The sequence below is a fragment of the Petaurus breviceps genome, unplaced genomic scaffold (assembly GCF_028583685.1).
Source record: "Petaurus breviceps papuanus isolate PSGF00001 unplaced genomic scaffold, PetGlider_PUasm1.0 79, whole genome shotgun sequence".
In the NCBI taxonomy this organism is placed as follows: Eukaryota; Metazoa; Chordata; class Mammalia; order Diprotodontia; family Petauridae; genus Petaurus; species Petaurus breviceps.
In genome coordinates this window covers 31,959,391-31,971,749 of record NW_027186523.1, presented here as the reverse complement: position 1 = coordinate 31,971,749, position 12,359 = coordinate 31,959,391, and the positions used below count along the sequence as shown (strand labels likewise).

The following is a 12,359-nucleotide window of genomic DNA, read 5'->3' as shown; positions in this document are numbered from 1 at the left end:
ATCAGTGGTATGGTACAGGTAGGAGTATGCTCCTAGGTCTTACGGAAAATGTATGTTAATTGGTTAAATTACATAGGGGTGCTAATTGCTAGGGGTTGATATTAGGGACAGGACACTGGAATGAGGGTTCAAGTTGATGCTATTAGAGAAAAATCACTGCATTTGCAGGGTCTCTAAAGGGAGATGCAGTTTTGCTCTGAGGAGCTGAGTTGTTAGTATAAGCAGGGTTTGGGACAAGAATCTTCTGACTTGGGCTGTGATTAGATGAGAAGTGATTGAGTTTATTATGTTTGTTTCCTTGAAAATCATAAATTAGCTATAATAATTAGTGGTAATACCTTTTAAAACTCAGCAAAGAGAAAAAGTATTGTCATTGGAAAATATAAACCTAATAAGTCACTTATTTAACAAGGTATCTCAGTTAACAGCTTCTCCTTTGCTGGTTTATCATCTAGATCTTGTCTCTAAATGATGTGTCCCTAAGGCTCTCTCTTATGCCCTCTACTCCTCTGTTTCTCCACTGACTCTCTTGGTGACCTTATCAGCTCCATTTGGGTTTAATTATCATCTCTCTGCTAACGACACCCATATCTATGTATTTGGTCTCTCCCCTAAGCTTTGATCCTGTGTCACTAATTGCCTACTAGATATTTCAAACTGGACGTCCTGGAGACGTCTCAAGTTTAACATTTCTCAAAGTTTATATTTATATTTTCCCCCAAGCACAGTCCTCTTCCAAACTTCTCCACTTCAGAACTACTGCCTTTCTTCCAGTACTGCAGTCCAGACAAACTGCCCATCTCTTTCTTCTTCACACATGAATGCAGTCTCTGAGCTAACTGCTGTTGCACTGGGCGTGTCCTCCACGTTTGTAACATACCTCTCTTCGCCTCCATCATATGAAGTCCTGTTTTTCAGGTTCAGCTCAAGTACTGCCTCCACATGAAACCTTTCTGATATCTCCAGTGGCTAGATCCTTCTCTCTCAAACTACCTTGTATTTAACCACTTTTAAAATTTGCATTAATTGTCTTTTTAATGTATACTGCATGTATTGCATATATGTATACATATTCTTTATGTACTTTTGTATTTTCTTGCTGTATCCTTTATTACAAGTAAACTTCTCTCAAACAGTGATTATTTCATTCATTCTATTTGTATCTCTAACACATAACAGAACCTGGCACGATCCGAGACACTAATCAGTACTTATTGATAAAGACAGAATCTTTGAAACTTCATTTTAAAATTGAAAGGGTAGTCTCACTAAACTCAGGCAGTTGTTCAGACCAGTAAAAATATTTTTCACCCAAATCCAGTTAACATGTATTGCTTTTGGAATCTATATTTTCCTTAAGTTGTACTGATGACTTCCAACATCAACATTTCTTTCAAAGGTCTCTTTCTATTTTTTGGTTCTTAACATACTTCTGGTTTGCATCATTAATTTAGGAGGTGGTCCACTTTTTATAGTGGAAGAAATGTTACTTAAGATAGAATTATAATTAAGTAAATATATGAAAGATGTGTCATTGCATTAATGAAAGGAACTTCTGATGGGGGAGCTCCTTCCATTAACAAATGGGACTAGGTAGATAAGCCTTAGGAAGATGCCTGAAGCAATTTGGTTTAAGGGGCTTGCCCTGCTTCATAGATAGGATTTGAATCTCTCTATTTGAACTCTATCTGCTATGTGATGCCTCTTTGTGTTTCTGTGTACTTAGAATGAATAGCATAATTTTTCTTATTAATTGAGGCTTGTATTGACATGAGAAGAGGAGCTGCTACCTATGAACTTGACTAGCAGAAGTACATTCCCTCCTTGTTCTGGTCTACCTCATCTTGTTGCTCCCCCAGAATGCCTGTGCACCCCTCATCAGAATCCCGCGCCTCCATGACATCCTCCTTGTTGACCTGAGATGGAAGTGATTTCACTTTCCATTAAACATCTGTGCCCCATCATTTCTATCTGTTCCACTCATATGGCATTTATATATAACATAATACATTAGAATGTTTCTTTGAAAATATTCATATTTTACCTTTATGGATAGATATAAGTGTTTATTGAACAGGAACATCTTCTTTGAATTGTCTTCCCTCTCCCCTCCCCTTCACTATCATCATGCCTTACATATAGTAGGCATGCTAAATATTTATTGAATAATACATCTCTGAAAATTTTGCCTGTAGCATTTTTAATAATGATTTGAAATTTGCCTTTGAGCAACTTATATAAACTGTTAGTTTTTGGTGAATGGAGGATTTTGTGCCAATTTCTAAGGTGTGCTGTGGAAAAATACAAGCATTAGTTTTATTGAAGTGTTTTGAAGGTTCAAGCCTGTAATGTATGCTGTTATTCTGAAATGAGTAATTTCTTTCTTTCCACTTCCCCTTTTTATCTTCATGAAATTATAAGCTTGTCTGCATATTGTAATTTTAGGCCAAGAGGAACCACTTCCTTGGAAAAGCAGGCATATACTTAGAATGAATTGCATGCCAAAATTTCTCTTCTTGTTTTCTAATGAATGGTACTACATTATATGTCATCTTGCTGTTATTCATACTCTTGGGGGAAAAAAGTTTAAACATGTGCAATAAATCTCCTAACAACATGTTATTTATGTTTGATTTAGATCAATGTAAAAATTTGCAAGAATTAAATGTCTCTGAATGCAAAGGATTAAATGTGAGTATCATCTTTTTTTTTCTATAAAAGCATTTGGCATATATTACATATGTGCAATATGTTATATGTATGTATATATGCACATACATATGTGTGCATATATGTATATATGGATATGGAGAGAGAGAAAGAATGAATGAATATTAGCATTTGCAATTTGGAGTACTAATATATATTTAGGAATGCTACCAAAAGAAAGTTATATTCCATGTATTTATTTTTAAAGGTTGGGTGTCAATTCTATGAGAGAAAGGCAAGCTGTTTAAAATTGGCAAGAAATTTCTCTCCTTATATTTACTGTAAATAATAACCTTGAAGGAATGTACCTATTACTATCAATGCTGGCAAATGTTTATAAGCCAAAGATTACATTAAAATGAACCATATTTATAATCTTAAGCAACTCTCTAAGACTGTAAATTGCAGAGAAATGACCAATTTGCATTAGTAGAGGGAGTATCCTCATTGTATGTTCCTTATATTAATGAAAGCTAGTTAAATACACACACATAGTTATTTACACATATGTGTATATGTACACATGTGCATATACGAACATATGCATACACAGATTCCTATATACATGTCCACACGTGTATGCATATATTCATATATATATATATATATATATATATATATATATATATATATTAGACACACATAAACACACACATATATGGCAATGGACCAAATTTCCAAATTCCATTTCCATGGAATTTGAGTGTTTCCATGACCAAATTGGTTGTCAGTTATCTGCATAACTCTCATCCATGGAATTCAGTCTTACCCTGATCAAAACCTTTCCAGACCTTAATACATGATCTTTACCACCTGATGTGGCTAAAGAAACTTCTTGTCTGGTGGCTAGCTCTCTGTCAATGAGCCTCTTTTGACAAGTCTAAACTTTGGATGAGTGGAATGTAGTCCAACACTAACCTCATCCCCTAGATCTTTCTAGTTTAATCAGGCCTGTCAGTGTGTGGACCCCGCGGGCATAGACTTTGAAAAATCAAAGCCACTTTCATGCCACAATGAAGCATCCTAATAGGACTAATATATATTTAGGACTTCATCGTAGAGCACCAATCATTAAATTAAGTTCAGTGAATAGATTGGTCCAATGCTGGTTCACTTGCCCCTTGATAAATATCTGGGGAAGTGACAATGAAGACAATTTTTTAAGTAGCTGGATCCTTAATTAAATATCTATTAATTTTTAAAAAAGAGTATTTTTCTATGAACTGAGAGCGGTTATATTTTAGTGTGAATTCTGAAAAAAAGCAAGTACTTTTAAGTATTTTTTTCTCAATTTATCTGTAAAACAGATAGTCAAACTTGGTTCTTATCTTTTTAATAGGACTATATGTATATTTATTTATATATATGCATATGTATTTATGTGTACATACATATGTATATATGTATGTACATACCTATTTTACACACACACACACACACACACACACACACACACGTGATATAATCACAGATTTTCTGCCTCACCTACCACCCCAGGTTGTATTTCCTAATCTAGAAAACAAATTCAATTTTTTTTCAATATGATTTCCTTCCACATGTTTGCCACTTGTCAGTAGCAGTAGTGCCACACCTCTCAATTGTTGGTAAGAGATGATGACAAAGCATTAAGATTTTTAATGAACCATTTCTGCCAGAAGTAAATGAAACAGTGCATATTTATCCATGTGGCACAGATTGTCTCAGAGTCTACCGTGTATATGGCCCTGTTCTAAGTGATATGGGAATACAAAAAATAACTTGATTCAATTCAGTTCAACAAATATTTACTAAGCAGACAGAATATACAAGCATCACAGATAGTGTTCAGTCGTTGCCTTTTTTGGGGACAGTGCTGACTGGTCAGACCTCTTCAGCTGCTTCTGTCATTTCTTCAGATGTTTTCCACCAAGAGAGACTGCTACTCTTGAATTATATTCTTGGCTGCTAACTGAGCAGTTATGGTGGTCTCCAGTTTTCACAGCATCTGGCAGCAATTTCCTCATATAATCCACCCTATCCTCCTCAATTTTGATGGTAAAATGTTATTTTTAAGTAAGGAAAAATATAAATGAAATATAAATACAGTGTCTATGCATATAATTTTCAAGTGCTTTTAATTGTTCAAAACCTCCCCTCTTCCTCCCCTATTGCCTACTAAGTTATTGTCATTGTGGATTAAAATCAGCTGCTTTGTTTGTGCTCAACAACATAGAGGAAACACCTATGGATAGCCAGTAGATAATATCATCAAGATTTGGAGTTGTAAGAGTCCTTGGAGATCACCTAATCCAACCCCTCATTGCACAGATGAGGTAATGGGGTCCAGCGAAGTTAAGTGACTTGCTCAGGATTATATGAGGAATATGAGCCTAGTCAGGATTGGAAACTGGACATCTGACTCCAAAGCTACCATTCTTTCCACTATGCTCTGTTGTTACGTCATAGACACTTACTTTGAAGTGATTAGGTTGCTTCTTTATGTTGATATAGGCCCCTAAAGGGAACTCCATAATGCTAAGAGATATCAAAAACCATATGAGAAGCTACATCAGAAAGAGGAGTTGCATTCTTTTTATTTGTATTGTTACTTCTTTACAAAATGATAATGTGCTTCCCCCATCAGAAAGACAGAAAATTTTCCCTCCCTGATTCTCCAGATGTTTTTCCTCTAGCTGTAGTCACTTTTGCCAAATTTCCTTCATTCATGGATTGATTCATTCATTTAGCAAGTATTTTTTGAACCTACTGTGTGCTAGGCACTGTGGGAAATAGCAAAATGTATAAAACTTTTTTTTTTTGGTAATTTGTGTATTATGTCTCAAGTAAATTTAAATATTCTTTGAATTTGCCAGTCTAGTGAGAAAGTCAAACCTCAGTAACATCTGCATCAAATTTGGAAACATCAAAGTATTTACCAACTATAATTTCTAATAATATGTGGTACTGCTAATTTCATCCAGATTTTACTATTGTTCTCAGTGAAAAAGGCATTTTAAATGCAAGCTTACATTTAAAGAACTATATTTATTCAGCATGCTTCAATTTCTCACAGAAACTCGTCTAATGTTTTATGTTTAAAAAATCCAAAGAGCATCATAGACAAATTTGCAAACTGTTATAGGCCCTCAAATATTTATTGACGTTGTATTTATACGCTTAGTCATTTTGAAAAGAATTCCTAGGTCACTTGAGAAACAGAGGGTATAGCTGATTTGAACTTGTTTTGACATCTGTCTGTTCTAGACAGAAGAACAGGGAGCTGACTGCTTTCTAGTTTGACTTACCTCAAAGGACTGCCATGCTGTAGCAGATCAAGAATTCCTATCTCCTATTTCTCTTTGCTGAGAGGCCACGCTTTGTTCTTCTCTATATCTGTACCTGAAGAAGTATGTAAGCTAGTACTCTGTCTTCCTTTTACTCTGTTAGTTTGCCTTTCCAGTACCTTTCATTGTTGAGTACCAGTGCAATAGAGTGCTTCTAGTTGGCACAGCATTTTCAGAAACATGCTCAGTTTTCCACTTATGCCTCTCTCATCACCAGCTTTCTATCCTTCCCCTTTCCTGCCACAAAAATGGTCCCACATTCTTTCTAGCTGATTCCACCTGTAGCCAGAGATGGGTAGCAGTGTCCGAATTCTTCACAGAGAGGGAATCTTGCCAGTCCAGCAGAAGGAAGGACAGGATTTTTTTTCACCATATAAATGATTACATATCCAAAACATTAGCAGTATTGTATCACTTATTGAAAGCCTGGAAGATATACTTCAGGTAGCATCCTTGCCCTCAGAGCTTTTCCTATAGCTAAAGACTCAGGGGACTGTCATTCAGTCACCCTATGGACAAATCTGTGCAGACACACAGGGCACACATCTCCATTGCCTTGGCACTTTGGCCAGCCCCTATCATAGTAGAGTAGGCCCTTGTTGACCAGCCCTAGATATATGTTGTTTTATGACTAGAGGAAATACCTGGGACAAGATGTTTATCACTGGAAATGATGCTGAAATTAAAGATTCTCAGCTTCTGGTAGGCGTAGAATTGGCCTATGTCTCCTCTGCAGTGTTGGGCATGACCACCTGGGCAACAAGACTATGCTTGCCACTTATTCCCTCTCTTAGATATATAGTCATGTACCCTTTTAAAACACTACGGTTAAATACCTGTGCTGAGCTTGTCATTCTAGGTATAGAACTAAAATTCTGCCCGAGTTTTATAATATGCTACAAACTTAAAATAAGGAACTATTCATTAATAAAGTCTGTCTGTTGATCATAGTTGTTGCACTGTGCCTGGAGTAAGGAAAAATTGAATTCAAATCTGGCCTCATGCACTTAGTAGCAGTGTGATCCTAGACAAATCCCATCACCTCTTTTTGCCTCAGTTTCCCTAATTGTGTTGTGAGAATCAACACATAGTAGGTGCTTAATGTTTATTCCTTCTCTCCTACTGGTTGATAGTAATCCTGTTTTTTGGAATTTTCTATTGTTTCAAATGTAGGCAGTTTTTTTTGTATCTTTACAGTTAAGGCAATTTGGCATTTTCTCATCTTAGAGCTGGTTTTGGGGTAGTTTAAATTTAAATGTGAAATTGGTATTGCAGAGGAATGGAATGGGTCATTTCTAAATAAAGTTAATAGACTGACTAAACATAGCTGCAAAAAAAGTGCAGTTTTCCACTCAAAACCAATTAGTGCCACAACGAATTAGCCCACATGGACTGAAAACTGAATTATACTATGTAAGTAGGAAGCAGCATTGTGTAATGGGGAAAAGACCTGAAGTTGTAGTCAAGGCAAGACTGAAGAATGAATCTATGACCTTGGACAAATCAGTTCATTTTTTGTTGGTATAATGGGGATATGTTGTCCATTTGTTTTTCAGTAGTGTCTGACCTTTTGTGACCCCATTTGGAGTTTTCTTGGCAGAGATCATGGATCAGTTTGACATTTCCTTTCCAGCTCATTTTATGGATGAGGAAACTGAGGCAAACAGGGTTAAGTGACTTTCCCAGGGTCACGCATCTAGTTGTCTGAGGCCAGATTTGAACTCAGAAAAATGAGTCTTCCTGACTTAAGGTTTGACTATCTACTGTGCCACAGAGCTGCCAAAATGGGGATAATATCTATAACTACCTCAGAGGAGTGGTAAGGATTGAACATGTTAATGCAGTCAATGTGCTTTATTAAGTTTAATGTGATTATATAATATCTTCTTTTTTTTGTGCTAAGACTATAAATATGTATTTCATTAGGAGCTGAGTAGAAGAAATAGGGAGAAAATGGGAAGGCCGCAAATCACATCAGATTTTAATAAGGATTGTTTGTTTGTTTCTCTTCAGGATGATGTAATGAGATATGTGTCAGAAGGCTGCCCAGCTCTTACCCATCTGAATATAGCTCACACAGATATTAGTAATAGAACACTAAGACTACTATCAAGGTAATTTTTCCCCTGCCTGAATTAGGTTGATGAGAAATAAGTGACATTAAGTTCACTAGTGCATCTACTTTCATTTAGAAATGTGGCATTTATCCTGAATGTTTTGAGAGAAACCAAAGCTTTATAAGGCAGTCACCACCTTTGACCCATTTGCTTGTTACATGTTCATCAGTCTGTGCTTCCTTCCTTTCACGACATCTCCGTTCTCCCTACCTTTGTCCACTCATCAGTCACTAGTGGTTGACCATTCCATGCATGATATGGATATTGCTTTATGCTTGCTTTTATCCCATAGGCTTGATAGAAAGAAACTACTAGCAATTGACAAAGTCACAAACTCAGGCCTCAATTCATAGTGTTCACTTCTTCATTTGAAGAACAGGTTTAGAAGAAATAGTGGAATCTGTGGGAAGCATTCCAATCAGGGATTAAAAGAGCTCCTTGAATGTGAGATTTTACAATGTAAGAAGAGAGGTGACACAATCTGTTTTTCTGAAAAGCTTAAAGTAGAGGGTAGGAAACCATTTTTATATAAGTTTAGGTACTACTTTTTGCATATTCCCAGTCCAAAAATGTCTATTGGAAAAAAGAAAACATTCTTAAGTACAATCTCAGTTGAAGGTAGAATGATGGATTAGGTGATATTTTAAGTTTTAGCAGTTAGTCAGGAAACATGCATTAAGTGTCTACTGTGGGCCAGGCATTGTGCTAACCCCCAGCATTGCTCTGAATATTCCAGGTAGAAGAGCTAGAGAGGAGAAAAAACTACTCTGCCTCTGAGATAGGAGAAAGGGAAGAGATAAGGATGAGATTTAAAGATATATTGGCATATAACTGATATCAGATAGCTTACCCTCTCAGGATGGGAGGAGGAGAGGTAGAATTTGGAACTCAAAACTTAAAAAAAATGATAATATTAAAAATGTTTTACATGTAATGAATGGGAGGAAATAAAATGTTTTTTTAAAAAAAGATATGTTGAGGTGTGAAGAAAAGAAATTGAAACATTTCACATCAGGGGTTCTCAATCAATTTCCTCAGTAAATTAGGAGATGAGAACATCTCCTGACAATTAGAGCAGGGTGAGTTTGTGAATTTAAAGAAAGCAGAAAGGGTTTGTAACAGCTCTTTTGGGAAAAGTGATCTTTACTTGCAATATTTTTCCATTTGTAAGGAGAGAGGTAAGACTTAGTTCCTTAAGCCAGTAGAAACAAAAATTAATTCTCTGAAAATTCATCCTCTAGTTATTTTTTTTAATATATAAGACACTAAGGATTTATATAGGCTTTTCTGAACAATTGACAGTAGTCAATTATCTTTATGATGAAAGGACTTGCCAAAAAACTTAATTTGATAATGAATTTTGATGTTCTCCACATAATTTTTTATTGTTACCAGAAAAATATAGCCATTCATTACATATGTAACACATATGTAATATAAAAATTTATAGTTAAGCACAACCAAAAACTAACATTCTTTAATTTTTAGGTAAAATTCTATAGACAACTTCTTTGGGGTTTCTGAAAATATGAAAAAATATCCACAAGGGCTTTATGTGTGATTAAAACATGGTATTTTAAAATTTCATAGAAAAAATAGTGGATAATGAGCTGTAAATAGGCATAATGTCTGATATCCTATAGGAAAACATAATTTTATCATTCTTCATATTTAAAGAAATACTATTTTTCTCCTACTTGTGATTTGTGTCATAATTTTTAAAAAGCAGTGTAATGAGAGTCAGTGTGACATATTGGATAGAGGAAAGTCTAGGAGTCAGGAAGTTCAAGTCCCATCTCTCCCACAAACTCTGTATGTGACCTGGGGTAAGTCACTTCACTTCTAAGTGCCCCAGACAACTCTCTTAAGCCTGAGAGTGCAGAGAAGGTGAGGCCGCCCTGCATTGGATGAGGGAGTTTTCTCATCTGTAAGTTAGTTCTCTATACCCTGGGTCTGGTTCAAAAAAGGGGAAAAAAAGTGAAGCAAACATAAAATATAATACATATTCGTTTCTTAATTCTTCAGGAGTAATGTCCTATCCAATCTCCTCTCTTCTGTTTTTGTCTTTTTTGGACAAATTACTATTTGTCAATACCTCTCCTGGAAAGTGATTGAGAAGAGAAAGCATAAAGGAAACACAGATCAGTTTAAATGTTGATTCTTGAATTTTGTCTCAATCCCTCCTTCAAGGTGAATTATGTCGATAATTTTCCTGGACTATGTAGAACAATAATAGGGCTCGAAGTAAACGTCAAATCTCGTCTAGTCCATCTTTCAGCATTGAGTGGGGATTGTAACCTTTTTCTCTTGCTTTTTAAATCTCTTTTCCTCCTCTTGCGGATACTTAATAAATGTTGTTGGATTGAATTGATGATCTTATCCTGTCCCAGACTTCCCGCCATTACTTCTCTGTACTCTTCCACTTACATCTTGTCTGTATCCTGAGCTCAAGTCACACACATTTCCAATTACCCGCTGGGCATTTCTACTTACACTTCAAACTCATAATGTTAAAAGCTGAATTCATACAAAATAGGCAAAGACTCTTCCCCTTCTCCTGATCCTCCTATCATTTTGAATGGTGCCCCTGGTTACTTGGGGCTCAAAGCTTAGTAATTGTTCTTTATTCCCCCCTTTTGCCTTGACCTTCACCATTCAATTCCTTTCCATGACCTGTTGATTCTACCTCTTCCTTTTTATCACCTCTTCTTCTCTTCCCTTGACATCAGCCTAGTTCATGCCCTCAGTACCTTTCATTTAGATTATGCCAATAACCTTCTAACTGGTTCATCAACTTTCATTGTACTCTGTGTACACTAGTTGCCATGTTTATTTTCCTAAAACATTGAATGATGGCACACTTGTGCTCAGAAGCCTTCAGTGACTCTTTAGCTGTCATGCAAGGCCCTCCACACTCTGGCCATAACTCACCCTTCCATATACCCTCTGCTATAGTCAAACTAGATCACTCACTATTCCCCAAACATTCTTCAAATTTTCCTAGTTAGGTGGCTTTACTCATGGTATGTCCTACATATTATTTAAGACTTGTACTTTTTCCATGATGGTTTCCCTTGTTTCTCCCTAGCCCAAAGGGAGTTCTTCCATCTCTGAATTCCCAGGGCAATTTGTGCCTCTTTGGTGATACTTGTTATGTTCTCCTTTGCATTAGACCTTCTTGTGTTCAGGTTTTCTCTCCCCTCCTACACTGTTGCTTCTTAGCACCAGCAGCCACATGTTCCCCAGCACAAAGCACATCAAGTACAGGATCGTGTACAGGATCTCTATTAGCATCCTCAGTGCCTTCCCTAGGCACATAATAAATTTTTGCTGAATATAATTATTATGTAAAGTTAAAAAATTCTTACTTGGCGACTAATACGACTAGGTCAAGCTGCCCATGACCCCTGAGAGGAAACCTGAGGATATTGAGATAGGTGTAGTAATAAGACAACATTATCACCTAATGCCGTGTTATGGATTTCAACATAGAACTGAAAGTTAATATAGCACAGTGGCTAGAGATGGCCAGACCTGTATTCAAATTCTGCCTCTGGCACATGCTGGCTATGTGACCCAGGGCAGGACATTTAACCTGTCATTTCCCCAGATAATTAAGATGCATTGCAGAGAAGGTAGGGGAAACTTCTTCAATGAGGTACAGGTCTGATTTGAAAAAAAAAAAATTCCTCTATTACAGCTTACTAACAAAAGAGGGATGACTTATTCATATTAGAGAAAAAATATGCTCATAAGAAGATTCTTTATGTAGTTCCTTTTAATAATCAGCTCCCCTAATAAATTTAATATAAAGACAATTTTTCAGGACTATTCATAAAGCCAAAGAGCAAAGGTTATTTAACTAGGGGCTCATGAACTTCCTTTTATAACATTTCAATAACTCCATTTCAGTGTGATTGATTTCCTTTGTAATCCTACATATATTTTTATTTTATGTGGTTTAAAACATTCTTTTGAGAAGGGATTCATAGGCTTCACCAGACCACCAGAGGGGACCATAACACATACACACACACAAAAGGCTAATATGCCAGTTACTTAGTTTTTTACTTCTTAATTGTTCTTGTTAAGAGAATAATGAGTAAATTATGAAGATGATGTCTTAGGAAAAAGAAAGTGACATTGATTATCCTGCCCACATGACAAAAAGTATACTTCTTAAAGACATACTCTTCTTTTTCCTTTATTT

The 12,359-nt window shown here is 36.0% G+C and overlaps 2 protein-coding genes across 2 annotated transcripts in view; one reads left to right on the top strand and one right to left on the bottom strand.

Moving 5' to 3' along the window:
• LOC138175720 (F-box and leucine-rich repeat protein 13-like) overlaps nt 1-12,359 on the top strand; it is a 207,515-nt gene that overhangs the window by 51,263 nt on the left and 143,893 nt on the right. Inside the window, exons 4-5 of the mRNA XM_069106218.1 lie at nt 2,639-2,691; nt 8,046-8,146. Of these exons, the coding sequence (XP_068962319.1) occupies nt 2,639-2,691; nt 8,046-8,146 (154 nt within the window). The remainder of the gene's footprint in view (nt 1-2,638; nt 2,692-8,045; nt 8,147-12,359) is intronic.
• Nucleotides 1-12,359, bottom strand: part of LOC138175895 (leucine-rich repeat-containing protein 17) — a 57,248-nt gene that overhangs the window by 40,057 nt on the left and 4,832 nt on the right. The window lies entirely within an intron of this gene.